At 39.0% G+C, this 26,452-nt stretch overlaps 1 protein-coding gene and 1 long non-coding RNA gene across 2 annotated transcripts in view; one reads left to right on the top strand and one right to left on the bottom strand.

Moving 5' to 3' along the window:
• The window catches only part of TAPT1 (transmembrane anterior posterior transformation 1), a 39,406-nt gene extending 26,011 nt beyond the window's left edge, over positions 1 to 13,395 (bottom strand). Inside the window, exons 1-3 of the mRNA XM_080588781.1 lie at positions 13,084 to 13,395; positions 8,504 to 8,634; positions 5,730 to 5,848 (exon numbers count right to left, since the gene is read on the bottom strand). Of these exons, the coding sequence (XP_080444907.1) occupies positions 5,730 to 5,848; positions 8,504 to 8,634; positions 13,084 to 13,393 (560 nt within the window). The 5' untranslated portion in view covers positions 13,394 to 13,395. The remainder of the gene's footprint in view (positions 1 to 5,729; positions 5,849 to 8,503; positions 8,635 to 13,083) is intronic.
• A 14-nt stretch (positions 13,396 to 13,409) lies between these two features.
• On the top strand, positions 13,410 to 17,915 carry LOC308193758. The gene is made up of 2 exons (XR_013949904.1): positions 13,410 to 15,942; positions 16,282 to 17,915. It is a non-coding gene; the product is annotated as an uncharacterized lncRNA (long non-coding RNA).
• Positions 17,916 to 26,452: the final 8,537 nt, after the last annotated feature.

The following is a 26,452-nucleotide window of genomic DNA, read 5'->3' as shown; positions in this document are numbered from 1 at the left end:
TCCAGCAGAATGACTACTACATTTTTAATTGGTTCCTTTAGGATACCATCATCTTAGTAATTCAGGTAACTCTAAACAATTACTTCTTCAGAGTTATCATGGATAAAATTCAGAGTACTGATGTCACACATGCAGGAATTTAATGATGTAATTACACTACAACTGCAATAATGCTTTAGATGAATATTTAAATCTTAAAATTATGGAACTTAATCACATACATATATGTGTATTTATGAAATTAAAATAACATTTATTTCTAGAAATGTTATTGTACTTCACACTACTCAAAAAAAACTTTTCATTTGAATAGGTTCATTTAGCTAATAATGCGCCGAAGAAGGGTTTTAGCTCTGAGGTTACAAATTCAAGCAAGAATTTTAGGGCAAACCTTACCTAATTCTTTTATTCAAATACTGTTTTTCAAAGTTGGACAACCTCTAAGGTATGTATCAATTGGTAAAATTCTTCCATTATCAGAACAGTGATCTAAATAAGCAGTTAGATACCTTGTTTCTCCCTTTTTACAACATAGATACTTGTATGAAAAGTGAACTGTATAATTTTGTTTTGCACAGATATTTAGTCTTTATCAAAGTCTTAATCCTTAAATGCATCCTTCAATAACGAACTGCAGTATTTTAAAGTGTCTAACCTTATATGAACATAAACAAAAATGTACAGATTGACGCATAAAGTGATGACGCTTCCCTGTTGGCAAACTAAATGAAGATGCCAGGGAAAGAAAACCTAGTTTGTCTGAAGGGCATACTTACACATATAGCTACACTCTTAATTTTTTTCAAAATGAGAAGTGTACTTCTGAAAATACTTTCTTACAACTATGCTCAAGTTTGGAATTAAGCTTGGCTCCAGAAAAAAAGCTATTTTGTTCAAGTCCAATACTTACTTTGAAATTAAAAATAAAGATACAGTATGCAGAACTTCACTGTCATAAAATTGCTGACATATACAGACTTAGTGCTGATAAAAGTGTCTCAATTGAAGACTTGTATACAGAGAGCTAAGCTGGCCAAGCTAAATGGCATTTCATTTCTCAAACAGTAAAAAGCCTCTACATGCACACAACACAGCACAGAACCATGCTAAGAATGAAACAAAACCAACCTTTCTGTTAGGCCCCGATGAGAGCTGTCTCAAATAAAAAAAATGAGGTTTCAAATAAGTGACAACTAAAATTATCCTTCATTAAGTGTTTCTTTTTAGTAACAGAATCAACTGTAAATGAAGTCAGTAAATAAGCATAAGAAAAAATACTGCATTTTATTCTACAGATAATCAATTCAAAATCTAATACTAAAATACCTGCCAATGAACTTTAAGAACTCCCTGCAAAACTTAAGTATTACAAGAAAACCAGCTTGTAATACACATAAAATATAGCCATGAACTTGACTGAACTGTTACTTAGAATAAACATAAAATGCTTAAGGCACTATAAATAAAGTACAGCAGGGGCTATGTTTTGTTTCCAAGACACCCTATTGTAAATTGGGCTGAAGTGGTACACAGACGCTCTGTATAAACAGTGTTTTAAACCTATTAAGATCACTACCCATTTCCACAGGGAAGTGAAGTCGTATTCAAAAGTATACCTACCATAAACAGCACTGAATCAGTTTCAAGTACTGCGTATTAAGTATTGGCTTCTCCTTTGAAGTATGTTAACTTAGCTATCCTATTCAGTTGTAATCAGTCTTTTTACTGATTACATGATGATGAGTTTGGCCGATAGCATAGAAGGAAAAAGAAAATCAGGATTTACTCACCAAGGAGGAATCCCTGTGACACCACATTCCATCCTATAAAGGAAGTGAAAGTGCTCTTCCCTTCGGTCTGATTTACAAGAAAGAAAGAAAGAGAAGGTTGTAATGTTGCTACACTATGCACTGTTATGGAAAGGAGAAAGGAGTACTTTCCGAGAGATTACTACAGAAAATACTGAGTGTACCTGCCCTTTTTGGTTGGTAGAAAGTCACAATGGCCAAAAAAATAAGTTTGAGACTAAGTGTGCAACTGAGGTTCAAACGTATTTATGAACAAAGTTCCATAACGAGAATCCCAGTGTATTTTTTTTCTCTGAGATGCTTTCTTCCTACTATTTATTTCTTGAAGTAATTTTTTCATTTATTTCCTACTGAAAAGTGTACATATATCACTTTACAGGAGGGCAGTGGGAAATTTAAAAGGCACATATAATAGAACTAAAGTTAATGATGTTATTGCTGACAAAACCTAAACCTCACTTATTTCAGGGAGAAGGCAACATCGTAAAAGAAAACACAGAACATGTACTTATAATCTATATCGCTATTTCAACATGGAAGAAATGTAAAGGTCTTCCCAATTGTTCCTCATGTAAGAGGAGTCATATACACGTTTTCTTGAGAAAGCTAAATTTACAGGAAATCTCACTTTCCACAGCAAAAATCCTTACTTATTTTACAGACAAGATGTAAAATGTCTTTAAGTATAATTTTATTGGAGTCTTATCAGAGTTTCACTAACATACAAATTTAGCCTTTGTATCATAGTGATTTTCCCACAAGAGCTTTTACTAGTGTGCAATGTATTTAAAAAAACACACCAAAAGTTAGCTTTATAAAAGTGATTCAAAACAAGCAGATATTAATCTGCTCAGAACCTGAGGTTTTTTAAAAAAGTCTCATTTGTAAAAGAAAACTGTACCTTTCAACCATGGGTACAGCTAGTTTTAGGAACCTATTATCAAGGACTAAGTCTGAAAAGAGCTCTACCAGGTCCACTTCTCTCTCTCTATCCCCCCCTTTGCTCCAAAGCACGTGCTTTTAAGTGGTCATATATTTCAATAAAATGAGATTAGTTTGTAAGACTCAAAGAGCAGATTTTAGGAAACTTCTTTCCACTACTTGGAAGGAAACACAAAGAGCTGTTGAAATTTTTTATTTTTGTTATTTCTGAAGACTGCTGATGTAATTTAATTTTGTGAAGTGTTAATTTTTTAAGGAGCACACTACTCTTTATGGAGTAGAGCAGTAATGAAGTTTCACCTGCCAAAGCCACCACAATCTGATGATTCAGCCACTGCCAGTTTGACTGCAACAATTTAACCTGCAGCTTATAGTTTACTTCAGGACAGAATCTTGGATTCTTCTCACTGAAGTTGTCAGTAGGTTTTTGAGTCTCTAAAATAGCTATGTTAATACCAATACAGCTCTGACAAATACACAGAACTATACTGACTCAAAATGAAAGATCCAGTGATGAGGAATGATGATTTAGCAGTCAAACTGAAGCAACTTACACTGTCTAGGCAGAAAAAGAAAACAAACTTTGAGATACATTACTGTGTTCTCTTAACTTTCTTAGATGGAATATTAAAATGTGGACGAGGTGACAGCGCACTCTCCCTACATTTAAGTAAACACTGCGCACAATATTATAGGCAGGAATTAACCCATTTTACATAGAACGTGTTTTCATTGTTTGGAAGAAATAAAGGGTAACAACCTTGTTCTACAATGAATAGAGAGCAAAGAAGTTATGAGGAAATAGAAATGAAGAGTAAAGTGGAAGGTCAACAGAACACTTACTGCTCAATCATGTCACTTAGATGTTGAGAAAGAAGTCAAGATGAAGGGAGGAGCACTTTTATTTACTACACAGAATGGAATATGATGTGGCAGGTTCAAAAAACACCTAATCACACCTCTCAGCACTTACTTGACATTTGTGAGGAAGCATGAGTTAAAAGATAACTAGCCACCCGCTTTGTAAGTACCTTGTGGAATTATAGATGCATTTTACCTACTGACCTCTATTTAAACACAAAAATGTATTTCCTGAGCTAGAAAAGCCCCAATCTTATTTTTTACCTTAACAAATCAGCATAACTAGGAAGAAAAACAAGGAAACACACAAATAAAAAGCAAAGTGCAGACTGAGTATTCAGAAATGAGAGTCATTATATCTGAAAAAGTTTCATTACATACTATAAACACGAGCTGTCAACTTTTCAATAAAAATCCACCAGCTTTAGAACATTAATGACTTAGACAAAGCCTCCGGTAGTGAAGAGGTAATTGAGATCCAAAGGAAAGAAATTCCGTAAACTTTTGAAGAAACTGACACGAGAAATTGTTTGAGGAATTCCTACCAAAACACAGCCTTCTTGATTCAAGATGATCTTAGTTTTACTGAATCTTACCTGATAACACTTTAAAGTTAACATATTCAAGTTGAACAGATTAAACTGGATTCTACTCTGCCGTTCACACTACCATCAGACAAGCAGACTAAGTCCTAACATTGCAGGTATGCGTGTGTGGTCTTTTGAACAGCACTTTCTTCAGTAAATTGCATAATAGTCCAAGGCAGCAACTGGTCTTTCAAATTTTAATCGCTATTTCTAAAGAGCAGAAAATTCATTTGTCAAAAACAAAGCTGAGTTTATAAACAAGGAAGAACACTTTGTAAATTGAAAAAAAGTAGCTAGAAAATCCACATAGTATGCTAAAATCCATTACCTTCACCTGAATTTTAATATTTTAACAGTAGCATCCATACAGATACTTACAAGTCGGCACATAATTTGACTTGTCATCATGTTAAAATTGAATAGCTGCCATATGGTTCTGTACACAGCTAGGAAAACTCTTGACATTTTGAAAATATGCAATTCAGCTCAAAATTAACAGCAAAATTCAGTATGACAGACTGCCACCTAGTGTCTATTTTAAGCAGCACCCAAGTACAAAAGTTTCAACTCAGGACAATACTTTAAAATAGTATTTTTTTAATGCAACTAGACATGCATTTTCTCTAATCTGAAGACACATCCTGAACTATGCATTGAAAAGCACTTCACATATAAAAGACTACTAATAATGTAAATGCAAGTGGTTTGATTAACAGAAAAAAAATAATCAGCAACCATTAATCAACTTTTTAAATCAAATTTGGAGAAATGAAGAATGAAAACCCCGAAGTCCTTATTTATTCAAGGAAAAATTAAAACATCCATATAAAGACTCCTATCCTTTTAGGTTACACTTAGGATTATGTCACCAAGTTTACTTTAAAATATCAATTTTTAATCAAGGAAATTAATCGTTCCATTTTTTTGGTAAAAAAATACTATGAATTAGTAACTTCCTCAGTACTGATCTAAGCAAAAAAAAGTCAAGGGGTTAAGACTGTTAAATTTCTTAAGGTTATTCTATCTAGTCCCATCCCACTTACTCTCCAAGATTCTTTTAAAGAATACAAAAAATCCATTTTATACAGGGACCCCTTGGGAAAATGTTATTGGGGAAATCAGGAGAATTCATTTGTTGTAAAAATTAATTTTTGGTTTCAATATCAAAGAGTCTGTCAAAATACAAAGGCTGAGTCATTAACTCAAGACTAACAAATCCCAGAACACTGTTCAAATAGATGTTAGTTAAATGAACGGAACGACCCAGGATAAGGTTACATCTCTGCTAACAACACCCCTCAGGCACATTCAGGGGCAATCTGCCATCTGAAGGAAACAACATTCGAGACAGTGACTGGTGGCAAAGCTTAACAGTACCCCGTAAACACTGTTGCTTTGGCTAGGTTAGGGCAAAACTTCTACTTCACAGTGGAAGAAGTCATTAGTAAATCAAAGGCCATAAAGTTAATCACACAGATAAACAGAAAACATTATTTAAGTCTATAAACTCCTTCCTCTTCAATCAACTTACCGTAATCCATAGCAAGGCAAAGTGATGAACCGGAACATTGCCAGAAAAACTCTCAAAGGAAGCAGGGTGAATATATACAGAAAAGCATCCAGGCACAAAAAGATTCCAAAAAACATCAACTAAATTATAAAAATAAAACAGGTGTTAGTAGTTTATACAGAGTTACAAACAAAGAATTATACTGTTTTATGAAAAATACATTTACATGTTACTTTAATTAACCTAATAAGATGAGTAAGATGAATTTATAAAAAAAACTATGCACTTAGACTACTCAGCAAAAATTCTGCCCCATGAGGCCCAAACAGCAAAGAATTTTACAGACTTCCCCAATTCACTGAACTCGGACCTTATTTAACAGATGAATTGCACTTAATTACTGCAGCTCATTTCCCCATAGTGACTTTCCTCTAAAGTTACAGAAATTAATGTTTTAACTTTAGGGGGAAAAAGAACTGTAGAGTTGTGTGCACACGTGCAAAGCCATTTTCTGCATGTGTTTGTTCTTTTTTGTGTGTCTTCGCCCCACCCCCCCAAAAAAAAAAACAAACACTACCTAGTCAGCTTTCTATTGCACACCTAATTACAGCTATGGTAGCTCTCCTTCAGAAAATATGCACTTTTCTTTCGTACAAAGAGGAATGTAAAATATGAAGAGGCCAATTTACATACTCGCCCTCAGTTTAAATGCTTCCTCCTTAACTTATAAGAACAGCTAAAGCCATTTCACTATAGCCAAAAGCCAAGCAACTCTATCATAATTACACTAGACCTAAATTCTGCAATTAGAAAGCTGTTATATACCCATCTCTCCCCAGATGATGTTCCTTCTTTATGTGCTTTCTGAATGGATCTAAGATTTATCTGAATGAGACTCTGGGCACTTGCTGATTTCCCTAACTCTATTTCAAGAAAAGTTAGGCATGTACCTAGCTAGGCATATTAACTCCTAACAATGACGTTAAAATAATAGTATGCATTTCCTTTTTTTTTTTCATTCATCAATAAAATCTATTTTGCAAAATAAACTCAAACGTTATATATAATAATAGCAGGTTAAAGAACATCAAGTACCTACCTAATATCAGAAGATAAATTTTATTCCAGTTTATTCTTATCCTAGCTGATTATGATTTACATTCGTACTCTTTTAAGTAAACCATTAGGTAGTAAACAATACAAGTCATTAAGACAATTCTTCCCTTCCTTTCCTACTCTGACGTGTCATTTGAATGAAGCAGACTTTTGAAACACAGTCAAACAATTCCTACAATAGGTGACGGTCTGCATGCTATTTAGTTTGCTTTCTAGGTGCTCATCAGCATGCTTTTTCATTTTTTTTTCAGTGAGTATTATTCAATTTGATACAGTTAGAATGAAAGTTAGCCTGGACTAAACCTGGGCAAAGAACATTTATTTCATAATCTCTCTGTAAAGAGATATCTATTACCTCTCAGATCCATCTGCTTATTCCTTGGTTTCATATTCTTTCTTTGATACTCAAAACAGAGACTGAAATCTGATTTACCGTGAAAAAAAAAACAAACAGTAATTTGAGCACTTACACCATCAACCCCATTTAAGCAGAGGCCAACAGTCTTGTATGTTCTTAAATGCTCTAACTTTTATTGGAAACCTATGGTGATGATCCTTCAGAATAATTTCTGTGGCTTGGAAACTGCACATAATAGTGTACATAATTAAAACAGAGATGAATATTTACTTCTGTAAAGCTAGGTCTCATTGTGACCGAGGATTAATTGCATGACACTGAAGGCGGAAGCGGGGCTCTGACAAAAAGGAATCCTGCCCTCCCTCCTTTCTCCATTTCTCTGTATGTAAACTTTCTACTCTACTCCAAGCTATTCAGCTACCCCTCTGTCCTCAAAGACTCTGGATTTGTGAGAATATTGGCTGAGCAATTCAGCACACTACCCTAGCAGAGAACAAAACAAGCAAGAAACCTGAAGCATTCCCTGCCACATTATGAGCTGATTTACATTTCAGAATGGTCCAACGAGCTCATGCAAAACAAGTAGTGTATATAAGGTGGGAGACCGAAGCGGGAGCAAGACTCTTCTTTCAAGATAAGGTAGTGTTAAATTGGTTTAGGCTTACCATATTTCTCAAAACTTAGAGGTTTTGAGAAATTTAACCATCTTAACTCTTAAGGTTATGGTAACACTGCAACCTGCATAACCTTATTACCAATTCGCCTTACTCTTCATCCTTGAGCACATTCCTGCTGCCTCCTAACTTTCACACCCTGTCCTGCAGGGTTCCAAAACGGTTACACCAGAACAAAATTCCCTTCTACATCAGAGCACTGTAATTGGCCCACTGAATTATATTTAAGCTACCACAAAGGAGGTGGCGGAAATGCATCAATCAGGAAGAACCACAACACTGGGGTAGAAGGAGAAGGAAAGGAAGGTGTGGTAAGCAGTGGCCAGAAGCAAAACAGAAGGCTATGGAAGTCAAATCTATCACCATACTTTTAGACTGGAAAATTCTTTAAAACAAAGGTTTTCCTTTGATCGACTATTCCTTGAAGATCAGTGACATTTTTGAATACATCACCACCTGGACTTCCAAGCTAATTATGTCAGTCTCTGCTAATAACATCAAGTGGCCATTAGCTGAAAATACTGAAAATTAATCAGTGCAGATTTTTTTTTTTGAGTGAAAGTGTTTGAAAAATAAAGATTCCTTTAAATACCTTCACGTAGCAGATTTCATCTTGAAATTAAAAGAAATCTTAAAGAATACTTCACCTTCTCCAGTTCTTTTGGTATCCGCATGCACGTGTATACTCTCTCTCTCCGCTCTGTGTATTTTGCTTCATTGTGTTCAAGGAAGTAGCCTCTTGTTAGCTCAGCACTGATGAACCTCAGTAATGAAAGATCTACATTTGGAAACATACAAAAGCAGAAGACACTTCAGACATTAACTCCACAGACTGAGAAGGCTCCTATGCTTTTGTTACTTGCTACGTGCTCCAGTTCCGTCACATCTAACACGACAGGTTTCCGCTAATAGCAACTAGAACGTCAAATAACTTGGTACGGAAGGAGCTGTATGAGAATTGAGTCCTACTCCCTCCCATTTCCTGATCGCTTCCCAACAAGCAAAATAAACTACTCTCCCCAGCCAATCGTTTTCATCAGACATCCTGCTTCTCCAAAAGGTTACTAAAAAAGCTATGCTGAACGCAGTGTATCTAATGGATCTAATTCTTATACTGAGAGCCCTCCTAAATTAGAGCTTAATTTTAGACTTTTATAGTTATTTTCTTTCTCAGCAACACTAGCAGCTTGCTCTTTATTTTAAAAAACACCTTCTGTAAGATCATAGCATTCACAGGTAAGTGATCGCAGGTGATTCAGTGCACAAACAGTAAAAGTGTCCTGATCATTTGCTAATCAGATCAAAAGCCCTTCAAGACTGAAATGCAATCAGGCATGTATAGGTCTTCTGCTTTTTAACAGCTGTAGGTAAATAAGCTGAAGCCTGACCTAAGTTTTTAATCAAGCCATACGGCTTTAAAAAAAGACAGAATAGCCTTTCAACAGTAAATAAATAACAATTATGAAAGCTCAGGCTATCAGCAGCACGAGGAAGTTGAGCTTACAACACTCACTGACAAGTTCTCAGATCGGCACTTCCCATCTGTAACACTTCACAAGTGACAGGAGACTACACTCATGTTCAAAATTTCTGGTTATTACTGGCATTCAAAACCAGACACTCTCAGTGTTCACACAACGTCCAAAATACAGATATCACCCATCTAGACAGGTGAGAAGCAGCAGTGACTTTATCGTGGGACAAGACCATGCTTGCCAGCAGCAGATTGAGACTTCAGTGAGTTTCGGTGACCACTGTGGGGGGCCTTGCACAGTACAGTGCCCCCATCCGTGGCGAGGCAGGTGAAGAGAAGAGGCTGCACAGCACAGCCTTAAAACAGCCGCGATAACAACAGCTGTTAAGACAGGAACACAAGCAGGGACAGCACGTGTGAACAGTTCACCCCAAAGTGATCGCATCGAAAATGATAACAACCGTCAGCTGGATGGAACAGTAGCCAAGAAATTACCAAGAGTTTCAAGGCAAAGAAGCAATCAGCTTGAAAAGAAGTTTAAAAGTCACAGAAGAGGCAGGGGTGTGCGCTTGCCTTGGGTGGTAACCTCCACTGCCTTGGGTGGCGGACACATGATCAGAACTTGTCGGGATTACAAGCATCTTGAAGTTTGCAGTGGTATCTTAACATAAACAGGTATTGTTAATAGATCGTTTCAATCATTACTTGCTTTCAACTACGTGAACCAAACCCTGTAAGGACTTGTTTGGACGGTGTTTGCAATAATTTATGTAACTGATCTGCTTCTAGCAGGCTACAGCTACTGTAACCCCTAAAGGTATTTGTTTTAAAAATAAACAAACATGTAGTTTAATGAGTGGAAAAAAACTAATATTGACATTTAAAGCTTCAAACAAAGTTCATGCTAGTGAAATAACGGCAGAAGTTCATGCCACTAAATCATTGTTCAGATCTCAGCCAAACTTGTTTTCTGAAGTCCTCCTCCGTAACATCATCATTTGAAACTCAAGAAAGAATTGGGAAAAACAAAACAAAAAAAAAAACCAACAAAAGATAAGCTTAGGTATGAACATCCAAACTAACTACTCTGGTAACTTCCCAGCTACATTTTCTGACACCACAGATAACCAACCTTCACTAACCTAAAGGTAATGCATCTCAAAACCAACACAAGTTTCCTGCAAAATAAATATTGACATACGGGCAACCGCCGTGGAGTAACAGCTGAGCTGTCTGTTCCCACTTCCCATTACCTCACATGAACTGGTTCATTGGCTTCGTCGTTAAAAAACAAATCATTTTAAGTTCCCTCCACCTCGCTGAACTTCCACACCCCAGACACTCCTCGCAACTGAAGCTGATCAATAGAGAAGCTCCAGACTGTGCACGCAAAACACCATCTCCAGCGACGGGATGTGCTGAAGCACACGGTCGCCCAGCCACCTCCTTTCCGAGCACTTCCTAGCACCCAGCATCACCCTACTTCTGTGCCCACAGAGCCACGGAGCAGATCGGTGCTGGCCCTGTAGGAAAAACCCAGCCAGCAGAACAGGATGAGACACCAAGGCAGGACAGAGCAATAAATCACCTGAAAAGGGGCTTAATTCTGCTATGAAAGCATCGTTTTCTGTTAAATTGAAGAAAATGCTTTAATTCCTACTTCTAATTTATTTAAATTTCCCTCCTCTGCAGTCAAAAAGTTTTGGCCTAAGTTTAAATTGTTCAGATGGCATAGTCTAAATGCTTTAAGTATTCTCATTCATCTCCCCACGTCGGTACAGAAAAGCACAAGCATCTTCAAAACGTAAAAGGCCACAGTTATTTTTTCAAGATAAAAAGATAATGATTTACCAAAGTTATACTTCAATGCATAGCGACACAAGGGATAACCATTAACCAGAAACGGGGAGGAAAACTTGTGCAAATGTACAATCCACCGCGCCTCACAAATTTTCTGTTGAGAAACAATCAGAACATTAATCCTTAGTGCTAACAGTTCCAGGCAAAAGTAGCACAATACCTATATTTTTGATCTAGTTATTTCCTTCCCCTCCAGATAACTCCTCTGTACAGTACTTGCCCTACTGTACCATCTTGAAAGAAAATCTACTTCTGTGTACTATAAAGCATAATGCTACCAGCAACGACGAATTAGAATTTTTAGTTGCTATATCAAAAGCCTGTTCCTGTAATGTTTTCTCGAAGAATCAGAGTACGCCAATGACTTTTAAATATTTTTTTAAATTAAGATCAATTGCTGGAAGGTTATTAGTATTTTTCCCCCCTGCATACCGATTTGTTTGCTTTAAAAAAAGTTCTGTTCAGCTGTCTTTCAGGAACATCACTGCCCATCTTGACCGTATTTTCCCCACCACAAACCAAGTCACAGTACCGTAACCAAGCCAACTCCTTACAACTATGGGAACTGCAGCAGTTTCACCACCAAAACAGCGCGATCAATGATACTATGACATAATACACCAGAAACAGACATAACACCTGTCAAGCTTAGAAGGAAACCATTCAGTCGTTGCTATATGATTTAAGCTAATTTCCGATCACTATTTTTTCCTCTTTTCTATTTGATATGACCTGTGGTGTCACGTTCCAGCCAACGGTGAGGCAGACAGCTTGGAAATCTCAACACTTCTTGAGCACTCTTCACATTTCCAGCTAACCACTCTATTAAGTATAAGGTGCTAAAATAGTTGGTTGGACGTTTACCAACATCAAATCAACTTGGCCATGTCATTTAGATGTCATTTATCTATGGTGTAGATGTCAACCATGTCATTTAGATGACAATTTTTACTTTTTATGAACGAGGCTGGGCTAAATTTCAGAAGTTACTTGATGGATACCTAAAATAATCAGTTCAAGTATAAATGTAAATAAAACTGTGTAAAGGCCGTTACTGTCAATCTACTTTCTCTTATTATTTTTCCCTGTGAAATCATTAGGTAGGAAAACACAGTCAGTCAGAAACTCTTCTAACACTCCGCATAGGATTTCAAGGCTCTAATAACACAGCTACTTTCAGTAGTAGAGGAAAAGACTATTATGTTGATAATTACGTGTACCTAACAAGCAGTGTTTAACGATGAAGCGTGTTTCGTGCCTCAGGAAGAAAGCCAAGTTGTGTGCCCCAGACCCGAGGAGCGGAGCTGAGGACACAGAACTGCTCTGCCCCTGTGGCTCTCCGGAGCCAGTCCTCAGCAGGCTGCAGGTTTAACAACCCCATTTTTAACATCAGCGCGAAGCTTTCCCGTTACAGACACCCTTATAACTTAAAAAAAGCGTCCTGACACCGATCGGTTAACGCGCTAGGTGAAAATTCAGTGCTCTCATCGCCCTTTTTGAACACGCTCGTCTGAAGAGATGAGGGTGGACGGGGCGAGTGTAGGAGCTTCGCTTCACCGATGGGGCCGAGCTGGGCGGCTGAGAGCAAAGCAAAGGGGGCAGAAGGGCCTCAGCCGCCAGCCGAGCCCCGTTCCCTGCCCTTCCTTTCCCTCCTCTCCTCACGGAGCCGCCAACAACGCCGCTCCCCGCACCCCGGCGCACTTTTTGAAGTCTCTCGCCCAAGTTCGCGAAGGCGGCGGCGGCGGCAGCGCCCTCAGCCCCGCCTCGGGCACCCGCTGAGGCTGACCCGGTCCCTCAGCCGGGCTGAGAGGAGCCGGGACAGCCCCGCCGGGGCCCTCCCCGCTCCCCGCAGCCCCTCGGGCCGCCGCCTCCCTCCCCGCCGCCGCTCCTCACCCGAGAGCCCCCTCTTCTTCTTCCTGCCCCGGTCGCTCTCGTAGAAGCCCAGCGTCTCCGTCCGCTGCTGCGGGGCCGCCTGCGGCTCGCTGCTCCCCCACAGAGTCTTGGGCTCCCCGCGGCAGCCCTCCTGCTGCTGGGGCTGCGGCTGCTGCGGCGGCGGCTGCTGCTGCTCCGGGGCGCCGCCGCGCCGCCCTTCCCCGCCGCTCCCCGGCGCGGCGGCGTCGGCAACGCCGGCCATGTTCGCCGCCCGCTCCGCGCTGGCCGCCCCCGAGCCCCGCGCCGCGCCGCGCCCCTGCCGCTGACTCATCACCGTGCGACGGCGGCGCCGCGCGGCCCGGCCCGGCCGCCGCTACAGAGCCGAGCGCGGGGCGGGGACGGGGGCGAAGCCGGCGCGGCGCCATCTTGTGCGGCCCCGCCGCCGTTAACCGCTTGCGCGCCGGCAGCCCGGCGATGCCTCCGCTGCGAGCCTCCCCCTCCCCCTCCTCTCCGAGCCTCCCCCCGCCCAGCTGGGGCCCTCGGGGCGTATTCGGGTCCTGTTTATATCGTGGGGTGGGAATAAAGATGGTTGTGTGAGGGAAGAGGTCTTGCGTGTCTTCTTGTTGGTGCAAAGGGCGCGCGTGGAAAGGTCGCGCGGGCTCAGGGGCAGTAGTGCAAAGCAGCTTTAAGGTTATTAATCTACGCCGCACTGCACAAATAAGGCCGTGATTGGAAAAGGAAAGTGAGAGGTGAATTATTAACTGTAAAGCCAACAGGACTTCAATGTGCTTGTTGGACCTGACCTCGCACTTCAGGTCAGCGGCCTGCTGTCCGTGTTTGTGCGGCACTTTGTGCAGGAGGCCTCCGAAAGGAGACGCCGTCTGTGAGCCAGCCTATGTGAAGGATGGTGCTGCTGCGGTCGTCTGGTGTGCCCAGGGCTCACGGCAGCCCACCGGGTCCTGGACCACCTGTGCCACACTCCATGGGACCACAAACACCAACACACCCAACCGGCCCCCAAACCACCCCTCAAGGCGGCATAAACTCTTGCAATTTGGGAAGTGCCGAGGCTGAAAATGCCATTGGTTAGTTGCAGTGGTCTTAGCGGGGTTATTAATGAAAAATAGTTGTTCCTGTTTCAAAGCGCTTAGAATGTATAGAGGAGTAAACATGAATATAAGAAGTAGGTTGCTCAAGGTAAAGGCAGAATACTTGTTTGAAGAAGGAATTCACATGGGCACAAGGACAAAATACCTGGCCTGAATTTCAAGTACAAGATCTCCTTCACATTCACTTCTCGTGTTCTTATCATGCGTTCAGAGGCCAGATTCGTTCAGCTTAATATTTAGCCACTTATCCTGGGAAAACAAGGAGTGCTTTATTCTTTCTTTGGAAGACCACAGTGTGCGTAGTTTTCTTCTAAAACTCTACCTCTAAGTTAATTGAACAAAGAGTTGTCTCAAAGAGCATTTCAGGCCTTGGATGGTCTGAAAGTGCCCATTTCCACTGCCATTAATGGTTCTAGATGCCTAAAATCATGTAGGATTAATGAAGGTCCTGATGTTTTCAGGCCATGGAGAGCTTTTTAAAATGTATAATAACATCAAACAGAGAACTAACAATGATAGTCACAATACATCAACAGTTTTGTCTTCTCCCTTCTTTTCTCTGTGGGTGTAAAAAGCAATTGAAAAATAGGATGTGGAGCAGAAGTCCCTAAAAAATATTTGAAAAATTCCTCTTCGCAGGAAAGCTGCTGCAGTCCATGCAAAGTTACATGACACCCTGAGAGACTGCTTCTCTCCTCCCAGCTGTGTGCAATAGCTATATCTATCTGTAAGATGCATTGCACGATCTTTAAGGACAACAAATTGTCACAACCTCGTTATCAATCTTATCCAAATGAAGGCATTTGCAGCATCAAGCATCCTCTAACAACCAGCTGTGTCTTCCTTCGGGCCCACTGAGAAGCTATCAAATGAATTGCCTTGCACCGGTTGTGACAGCACATACATTTTTTTTTGCATCTTGGGTTAACCCAAGATAACCTCGATTAGTTTACAAAATATTCCAGTTTTTCATTCAAAGTAGTTCAGCTGAAGGCACAATAATAGTACGACTGCAGAAATTTTAAGCCAAGAATTCACTTGTATTTTTGACACCTCAAAAGCATATGAGCAGATATTCTCAAATTACTACCCACAGAGTCCCTGCATATGTTTTTCCTGTGCCTTACATTCCTTTTGTAACCTGTCACAATTTTGAAGTGCTCTTTTACATGTGCAGAGATGTGTGTGTTTCAACTATTACATGTGGTATTTTAGCAAGTTGGCCACTTCAAGAAGGTAAATGCAACTGCAGCAAAATCCGGCCCCAAGGTATTTGAGTCTTTGAACTGACAAATGCAGAGGGGAAAAGTTGTTTAGCGAAAAATTTTTAGCAGTGTTGATTTAGGAAGTAGTGGCTCATTACGATATCTGCTGTTGGGAATTATCTGGGGCCATCTGCTGTTTGGGCATGAGAAGCAGTATTTTGTTGCTTTTCATAGCTTATCTGCTATGAGACATGCTACTCATACTCTGCATGTGACTCTGCAAAGGGTCAGAATCCACTTTGCAGTTTCATAACTATTCACCTTTTTTTTTTTTTTTTTTTTTCCTGAAGCGATTTTCCTGGAACAAGACACTATCCTGTATGTATTCCCACAGATGGAATTTCGCTGTTTTCTGAGAGACATTTAGCAGGGAGAATGGTTTCAAAATAACGACTCCAACGAGAAAAATGCAGCTTCATTCATATAGCAGTGAAAAACATTTGGGTAGTCGTGGAGTGAATGCAGGCTGGGAATAAAAATCTACTTGAATTTTATTAGAAAAATAAGTACGTAAGATCTTTGGGGCTTTGTGAAGGTCACTTCATTTATTATTACTTTTTATTTTATTTTTTTACCTTAGGTTGCCCATAGGTATACTACAGTAATGATTATCTACCTATAATGTATCTTGTACATAATCATCATGGAGGAAATTTTGCTCATTTGATATCAGGAGGTTTCTTTTTACACTTTCAAGTTTTAAAACTTTTATACCGTGTCCAGGTCAGTTATGCTTTAGTCCCTGAATACTCATTGCTGCAACTATGGCTCCTAGTGGAGATAGTCTAATGAGCATTTTTATAAGGTATAAAACTTCTCATGGATATTTTCTTTTCCCCCCACAGAACCCAACAAAGGATTATAAAGAAGAAGGAGACTCAGATGATGCATAGCCCTTCTTTGCAGTGCTTTTTGCTGGCAGAACTGTGATGTATCTCCAGACCTTGGCATCTATGTCATTTACCCCTACCAACTTACATATCCCCAATTAACACAGATAGTTAATCAATGAAATGTGCTAAAAAGTGATTCAATAAGTGTTTATTTTACAGAGCAATACAAACATCAACAGCTGTCAACAAAATGGTAAGTAATAAAAGAAGTAAATTATAGGTTAAGAGATGTGAAAGAATTATTGAGAGAAATATGGAAACTCAGTGTGCTAACCCAGACAGAGGTAAGTGAAACTGGAGAACACATCAGTTAGCAGTAAAGAATAAGCAGGTGTTAAAATGATGATGGTAACGAAACTTATAACTGTATATGAAAACATCTGGTATCTATCTTTCATTGTAAGCTTTTTGTGACTGAGACTTGAACTTGACTTTGCAATATCATTCAAAAAAGCTTAGATACTAAAATTGTGTATTTTAATGGTTTCATTTCTTGAGTGTGCTGTAAGCATTATATTGAGTTTTAGCCTTAAATGTGATTTTCAATCATTCGTCATTTTCAAAAATGTCATCACTGGGTACACCTTCTGTGAGGAGGCAAGTCAACAAAACTCATGATGAACTCAAAGTGCAATAATGATGATTTTTTTCAACAATAAAATATTTTCAGACTTTCTTGTAACATAAACAATATATTTTATACTGTGTTTATGACTTTTAGTTCATAGATCCCTTAGTATGTGGGTGCATATTCATTCTTCTACTAAAGGCAATGCATCTCTTAGCAACAACTGATATTAACAAACTTGGTTCTGAATCTTTCTAAATCGCAGCTGTCATATATTTGCAAGGTACAAAAGTATTGGTTGGAAGTATAATCTAATTCTGTCTCAGTCAGTTCTGTTTGGTAGCTGAAGTTAAAAATATCTGTTTACGCCCACAGGAGAAAAATCATGCAAAGACTCTTTCCTCCATTTTATGTTCAACCTCTAAGCAGTACAAGAATTTTTGTATGGGATAATCTTCTTATATGAAAAATAATCTGTGTAAGAAATCGCTGTGTAGAGACTGTCTAGCACCATATGTATTTCACTTGCTTATTTTCTTATCTCAATATAAAATTTACATTGCTAGAGCTGACCATATTTTTTCCTGAGTTGTAGTCTCACTAAAGATTAGGTTGACTCTTAGGTAAGGTAAGGACATTACTCAACATCAGCATGTCCTTGAATAATGCAAGTACAAATCATGTTATGCAATACTACAATACCTGAAAGTCAGGTTTGACTTCTCACTGGTATATTTCCATTATTTGCTTGCTTTGGATACTCTATTATATAGCACAAGAGCTGCTCCATAGCGAGAATCAATGGTACTTTTCAATAACAGCATAATTTTCCATACCTACCACCTTTGAAATTTTTAGAAGAAATCGTTCTTTTGAGATATTTCTATGTGGCATCTTGTCCTGAGACCATAGTTCACAACTTCAAGGAGTGAAGGGCAGAGGTACTGAAAATTAGTTCTGTATTACAGATTTTTGAAAACATGGTTGCATTGTTTCAAAAATAAAATTCATAATATTCTTGTTTGTTTGTTTGTTTTTGTTTTGTCGTTCTTGTTGTTCAGACTTCTATGAGCTCACTAGTTTGATATTTCTAGAGCTCTTTCCCTGTAAGTGTTTTTATCAAGGCAATACCTTTCTTTGACTCTCAGTGCCAGTACTTTCCTGCCCATGGTCTGATCTCCATTTCTTGGTGTACAGATATCTTCAAGTTTGTATCTTGAGCAAAACCACACAACTCAAACTGCTGCCTCCGTTGCAGTGCAGATACCTGATCCTCTGACACTTGTTACATAAGAAAAGAAGCGAATGATCTTTTCAACTCCACCATGACTGAACTGCATGACTTATGGGACATTTCCCCTCAAGGTTTACACCCTTGAAAGCAGATTATCAGCGAGATTCCTGAATCTTAGATTCCAAGTTCCTTTGTCACAATCTTCATCCCGAAGTGTTGGAGGAAACATCTCTTCCCACTTTATTTCTTGTTACATATTTGTAGCTATACTGCATAACATTTAAAGATGACTCCATATATGACAAGGTGTTTTTAAACCTTATAAAATAAAAGTGAGGCTGCCTTTGACTCCATCCTTAGCTACTGCCTCAGCAGAGCTAAACCAGAGATAAGGTGTGAGGGGACTAGGTGGGAGTAAAGTGGAAAAGAACATGCAAATGTAAGGAAGGGTTATGAGAGCTCCAAAAGTCACAAAATGGGAAGAAAAGAGCATTAGTTTCAGCCCCCGAAACATAAGGTTCCTGTACCTAACAGTGAAATTCTCAGTATCAGACAGGCAGTATTTTTTAATGTTGTTGTGTTTTGTTTGGTTTTATTTTTCCCTGATGTCATAAGTTACCTCTAAAAAATTTCAGTCTACCATTTCTTCAGAATTTTCAGATCCAGGAAGCAGAGGTGAAATCCAAAATTGAAAGTTGTCTGGGTTTTGTGCCTGAATTCACAGTATGAGATTTCAGTCAAGCCAAACCCAAATGGAGATGGAAATTTCTGTTACAAGAATCATTAGCGATCAGAGTTGCTGTAAACAGTGCTATTGATTTTAATAAGCTGAAAATCTCAGCCCAGCAGGAACACATCTATTCTGAAAAGGTATGCAGACATATACATATATATAAGCCTTGTGCCTAAAATTAGAATGTGAGATCTCTAGATAGGATCTTAAGTCTCTCACTTCTGGGAAACATCTCTACTCAGAAGAGAATTCAAATGTGTTAGATTCAAACATAAGGGTAAGTGCCTTCCTGATTTTAGGAACTAACAGTGTTCTTCAAAAATGTTCAACCTCCTGGAGGTCCATCTGAATCAGTTAAGAGGTTCTGAGACTGCTTGTTTAGATTCCTATTTCTGAAAATCATGACCCATTTTGTAATTCTGGTTGCACATGAAAAAGCATGTACCATAATATACACAGAAAAATATATGTATTGTTTGCAAATGTATAACTAGTAGCTCTGAGGCCATTCCTTTAGTGACTGTGAGTCAAAATAAAGTCATGACCTTCAGTGGACTCATGCGTTTTTCATGAATTTAGGACTGGTTTTGAATAATTTGAAGTCTGAAACAAGAAAAGTTTATTATTTCAGTGATGTTATGATGCATGCAGATCACCTGTGCACAATACAATCAAGGTGAAAAAACATATTCAGAACTCTTCACACACACAGGTGTTGATTTTATATATAAATACACATCTATTTACATACATATAACAACAGAATGCTGAAATAAGGATCAACTTTAGGAGCCAAGTATCATTTTAACGTTAGAGAAGTTCTTTTATCAGCCAGTCTCTTTCAGGCAAGCGTTCAGTGCTAAACTTTTGAATAATTGTCTTCCCTTGAAATCTGTATTTGCTTATTGCTTTTGTTATTAACTCTTACAATCCAGTTGTCAAACTTGACAACAGCATTTGGATCAAATTCAACTGTGATTCCAGTAACACCAATGCAATCTGCATGATCTTTTACATAATAGTGTGCAGACTTGGATTTTTGATGCATTCACAAACCATGTCTGTGAATATATGAAATTGGGTCTATCAATAGCAGAGTCACAGCACTGAGGGAATGATTTCTTATGTCACTCTTTTTGTCTTCAGGGCCCTCTATGGTAGCACGATGAGATAAGAATACATCGTCAACTGGAACTCAAAATTTTTTCCTTTTTTTTTTCCTTTTTTTTTTTGTTCAAGTTTTTATTTTAAAGTAGGCAATTTTAATTTGGCAGGCTCCGTACGAATCCAATCACCATTTGGAACTCAAGGAGGATTGCTCTACCTTGATGAGTAACAAGATGCACTGGAATGCGTTTGGGATTGCTCTTCCAGCCCTGGCAGATCATAAAGACAGGCAGTTACACTGAAAATGTTTGATATTCTTGCAAAATAACCCTCCCTGCCCTACTTTTGTATTAACAGGCAGAGTGTTAACTAACTTTCCTTTCCATTTTTCAAGTTATTATTGTTATGTGATTCTGTAACTTACAGCAAACTTGCTGTAATGTGCACCAAAGCCAGATTAGGAGTTGACAGAACTCATGGAGGGACATTGTGAATAAAAGCTGAGAGTCCACTTAGTTGATTCTTGGGATATCAGCACATAGGCTTTGGGGAAAACATCAACTGGATAAAGAATCCAACAATTTATTTTAAACAAAGTCAACTATATTCCTTTTCAGAAAATTTTATGAAAGCACATTTTCAACCATGGGCAGCTGACTAAGAAAAAGTCCTTTAAATTATCCCTATTAACACTATCACATTTAAAGTACTGCCAGCATTTCTGTTACAGGGATTTACTGTGATGTACTAGGTTATGTACTACATAACTAGGTTATGTACATTAGAATATACAATTCTTTACAGTCTAGTGGCTTGTTTTGGCCTAAAAAACATGCACAGGTATGCACTGATGTTCATATATTTGTTTACAGCACCTGCACACCATACACAAGCGCCCATACATTCCATAAAGATGTTTATGCACACAAAAAAAACACCCTACAAAAACATTTACCCAACCGACATGCACAAAGATATGCTCGTGCATACAGATATTTTTGTGGGCATTAGTCAGCTACTTGGTTATGATAACTTGATCCAAAGTCTGACTCTGGAGTTATTTTAGTGACCAGGATGCACTATTTTAGTTTGATATTATAAATCTCTATAATATAATTGCTGACAGAACCTTTAACACAGCATTGCTAGCAGATCATTTATGATCATTATAATCTGCTAGCAGATCATTTATTAGTTCAACCCAGGAATAAATGCTGTGCTTGCTACATAAATTTTAATAATTGCAGTCCTGCACAGTTAGGCCGACCCCTTTCCGAATGACTGGCAATACCCAGAAGTTACATGACTCATTCCCTCCTTTGTATATTCCCAGCTGGCACATTCAGTTCCCTCTTAGTACTCCTGTATTTCATAATCCATAGCAGTCATTCTCCCCTTTCTGTAAGTGAGATTATCCAAAATGAAATTAGGAGAATAAATAACTTAAAAAGAAGCACAGCTAAATGTTTGAGTGTTGCCTCTTGGATGAATGCAGAGCTGAAGTCTTAATTGCATGCAGTGCACTTCACTTTGTGGCAATATGCTTTAGCCCTCTAAGCACACCTTGTTTAACAGTAATATTTCACAATTCCAGTAAGATGGTTGAATTATATGTCCTTATATATCTGCAGAACATAAGCATACATTTAAATTGGAATCCATGACATGGACAAGCAAGACTAATAACAGTACCTTGGAGTTAGCAAGAAAAGACAACAATGCTCACAGAACTAGTGTGTCTTCTGATGTACTGTTTCCTACTCACAGCATGTTCTTGGCTTCTGCTGTGGCAAATTGAGATTGTGGATGGTGCCAATTCACCCTTCACTTCTACGGTGTGCCTCCATGATCTTGTTCATATCTTGTTCTCACAGATCTTGGTCTCACCTCACCTTTGATTCATGTCCTCAGTAGCCAAATTTTTAAAGCTTTGCCTGAATGATCGTGTTGACCCTTCAGACCTCCAGCCCATTTTGTGTGAGCTGGTGTATACCTTGCTGGATCAGCTGCAGGATCAGCAGCATCGTGCCCCTGAAGGGACAGCCAGGAGTTGAGTGTTTAGCTCTGGAAAATAACATGTCCTGGGAGGGAGTCACACTCCACCATTTGTTTGCAATGACCACTCAACCACCGTGATGCTACAAGCCTCCTGCTCTCAGGAGCTGTGAAACAGACTGATCCTGAGCCAGCTCATTCTGTGCAACAAAGCCTGATTTCTATAGACTTTCAAGGAAGTAATTGAGCAGATAATTTGGCTCTGAGAAAGTGGGAACACTGACAGATCTTATCGGGTTAGAGGCAATTGTAGGTGACAAGCAGTTTTGCAGTGAAGCCACCTGTATTCAGAATTTTTGATCTGGTTGGGGAGTGTCATTTTAGCCATACAGGCTTAAAAATTGTAACTTGAATTCAGGAGTGACTTAAAAACTGATTTTCTCTTGTGGGAAATGGATTTCCAGGCTGGGAACAGCTCTAGCACTTAGGCAGTTTTCCCAATTACTAAGTATAGCTATTCATTTTAATTTGCATAAAGAACATGGATATGTAAGTCTCCAATTACTTTAAAAGCAATATTTCAACTGATACAGTGAAGTAATTAGTTCAGTGAGGAAATGGCATTACATAGTGGAGAGCTTGGTTTGCCAAGGATCAATTTGTTGATATTTGAATCAAGCTAGAAATGAAATGCACAGAACAAAAAGTAAACTATTTTAGTAAAAAGCCATCTCATCCATTTGGAACGAACGAAAAGCATGTCTGCTTCTTGAGCAGAGGGGCTAAGGAAGGGATTTCTCTGCATTAGAAGACTTACAAATGATCATTTAAAATATGAGGAGAATAGAACAGTTTATGGTGAAAGCATGGGGAGTCAACATGCTTCTTTGGTTAGAAGTAGAATAATTATTTCCAGAGTGCATTTTTCCTATGAATAAAGTGAGGACACCATTCCTTATGGCACCTTTTCACAGAATTGTGATCCTTGATTCAGCAACATCTATTAATATCTCTTAAATCCTCAGACAAGAAGAACAACAGGAATGCACATATCATAACTTTGATTTACATCTGAATTTCCTTTGCTTGATCGTTACCATTGCATATACACATTTGTATCTTCGATACAAACAAAGCACAACAAGATTTTGTTCAAACAAGTTTCCTGTGTAAACTGGAGATTATAATAATAATAAATCAAGCGATAGCAATGAAAAATAAGTACACTACAAGGCAGTAACGAGTATAGCTATGAGAGGTAACAAAGCAGGTACTATTATGTACATATTTTATTAGTCCACCCAAGTAGCCAAAACGACAAATTGGTTTTTACAAGCAAGGAGGTTTTCTTTCTCAGTATACAAAATAAATGTGAAGATTGCTGATGTAATAGGCAAGTGTAGGATTATTTAAAATGTCCAAAACACAACGATTTTCAGCTGTCCTTGAAAATTATAGCAGTTTTAGGTCTTTTTACCAAAGAAAGCTTGGATTTAAAATATGTAGGCCACGAATAAAAATTTTATTTTTATTTTTTTCCTTGCATCATTAATAGCTAGCATTAATATTTATTGACAAGAATCATTAATTCCTACTCTAATTCAAGAGAATGATGGTATCTAAGATCATTCATATCAGTGTTGGATAAACACTCAGGTATAAACTAGTAAGGATTCATTTTGTCCTCTGGAGATTGTGTAATCATGCCTGCCAGGAATAACTATATAAAATATAATAACAATAATAATAGTAAAACTGCTGAAAAGCATAGGGACTATCTCCACAACTGAAATTCACTCAATATGGGGTAAAGAAAAGCTCTTTTAACAGCATATGGCTATGCTACACAACACCTTCAAATGGAGAACGAAAATCTAATATTCAGAATTGCATTGGTAAAGATTCAGTTGTGTGGTGAAGGTATTAATTTCCATTCTTTTGGATATAAACCAAATTTGAGTTGATGGGATTAGAAAAACCTGCTTTTTATTCCAGCCTGGTCTGTTGCAGGCTTTCTTGCTCTTTCCTCCTACGAAGTCAATGGGATTGGAGATAGGATGCTGGAGACAGAGTAGTGCCTCATGGCAAGTAGTGATCTCATCAGCTGTTGTTGTGCCTGTCTGTCTATCCAAAACATGGGTAGATTTTATACATTCCAGTATGATAGGTTACCTGTAAGCAAGCAGATACCAGAAAAATTCTCCGCTTGAACACTGAAGGGCCCCTGAAGTGGCTGCCTGATGCTTTTATGTTTGCACTCCTGTGAACGAGCCAGGTCAAACAGAGGCCTGGCTCTGCTGTGCCTCAGCCCTCAACTGTATTCTGCTTTCTCCCCCTTTTGCAGCTTTGACAAAATTAGCTCAGAAGGATTTCATGTTGACAGAGATCATTCGTGTCTTGTTCATTGGCGAACACCAGTCTCTGCCTCACTCTGCTGTTGTAACCTGCGCCACATGGGAGGCAGTACCCAGGCATCTGACTTCATTGCGCCTTCTGCTTCCATGTGCTTTTGGTGGCTTTCTCTGCATCAGCAGACAGAAGGTGAAGGTTGTTTGTGAGTCTCACCAACCATTCACCTGTTCCTGCTTTGTAAACTCTGAAGGAGAAAAAACGTGCAGGGATTGATGACTCCTGTGATGAGGAAATCCCATTAAGTCTGAGCATGCTTTCTCTGTATCGGTATTTCAGAAACCTCGGTGAATATGCATGTCTGTAGTAATGATAACAAACTGGCAATCTGCATTGACATTACAGATTAACATCTTTAGCAATAATAGAAAGCACTGTGAACTGTGGAAGCAGTCAGCAAATAAATGCCGCAGGTAGGCTAATGAAGAACAACTGCAAAGCAAAACCGAAAAGATCCCCCAAATACCTGGCTGGAGCTAGTCATACTGACAGCCCGTCTGCCAGCCACTTGCAGTGCTCCCTGCAAGACACATCAAAGTATTCTTGGGTGGATATTTGGAGCTGGAGAAAAATATATTATGGGCGGTCTGACACCCTGCCTGTTATCTGGCTACTGCAGATGCCGGGGGAGCAGTGAGCAGAGAGGACAAGGTGCAGGAGGCATTTACACTGGGTGTTCATCCAGGGGCTGAACAGGCCTGGGGTAGCCTCAGGATACCTATGGCGTATTTCCTCTTTAATTATGGCATCGTTAGCTCTCCGTTGACCTCCAGGACCTTCAGACCAGAACTCTGTTCACTACTCTATGGTGCTGGTGTGTCCAGGCCAATCTTTATGCTTAATCCCTTGATTTTTAAAAACGTATCTTTCACTTCAATGTCATTTTTATTTTTAATATGGACTTCTGTCAGATCTAAATTGTTGCCAGGTAAGAGTTCCTGCCAGCAGCTGAATTATTACTCTCTGTGCCATAATTCTGATGTGAATATAAATCGTTTCTGCTTGTTGGATTACAAGTACAGTTTCTCTTTTAAAGACTGGCTATGAAGTACATCCAGAGGTTAGCAGGTTTTTAAAGAAAGGCCTGGAATTCTGTAGGAAAATGTGGAACAAAGAGGTGGGTATGCTTCTGGAAAATACTGAATAAATTCACCAACAAGGGTAAAATATTTTTGGCACCGCTAGACTGTACATGTACAGTATAAAATCAAAGTGAAATAAAACTAATAGCAGCAAATACAATGCATCAGTAATTTTTTATTCTATGCTGCCATCTTGTGACTGCAAATGTGACCTGCTGGCATAAAATAGAGTAAGAAGCTGTTTAAATACAACCTGTACAGTTCAGTAAGGATTCTTTATTGAAATACTCCTTTTATTCTTACATAGTCAGGACATACTGAGTCAATAGCAGGTAGAGAACAGAGACACTGTTTTGGCAATATTTCTGCTAATGCAGTCGTCATTGAGATGTCGTAAACTTGGCTGTTGTGAATAGGATGATTACACAGTGAAGTCATTGCCCATGAAAGTTTCTGAGAAGGAAACTTCTGTAAGGCTCCACTAAATCGATTCTTACCCGTGGGTGAACAGATCCACCAGTCAGCTCTTCTTCAGAACTCCATACAAAAAATACTAAATGTTTGAGCAACCTGGTCTAGTGGGAGATGTCCCTGCCCATGGCAGGGGATTGGAATTAGATGATCTTTAAGGTCCCTTCCAGCCCAAACCATTCTGTGACTGTATAAATGAGTTTTCTATCCATAAGGGGATAACAGCCAGCCTGTGAGTTCCTTCTCTCTGTAAGATAAAGGAATAGTCATTTAGGTACAATGTTCAATAAGTGACAGTCATATCCTGTACAGCTGTTCCTGCAGGTTGGCTTTGGGGGGCTAAGAGTGAATGAGAGCCAGTAGTAGAAGTGGGTGTTAGCTGCTAAATACACATAAAGACAGGCAATATCACGCCACCAGCACAAAGTAAACCCAGTCTGGAAAGCCTCCATTTTTGGTGATCCTACTCAAGATGAAGTCTGTGCCTCAAGGCAAGCTAGCTGTACAGTAGTGGCTAGATGGCA

Source organism: Anser brachyrhynchus (genome assembly GCF_964034855.1).
Source record: "Anser brachyrhynchus genome assembly, chromosome: 4".
Lineage (NCBI taxonomy): Eukaryota > Metazoa > Chordata > Aves > Anseriformes > Anatidae > Anser > Anser brachyrhynchus.
This window is presented reverse-complemented; position numbering and strand designations above follow the sequence as displayed.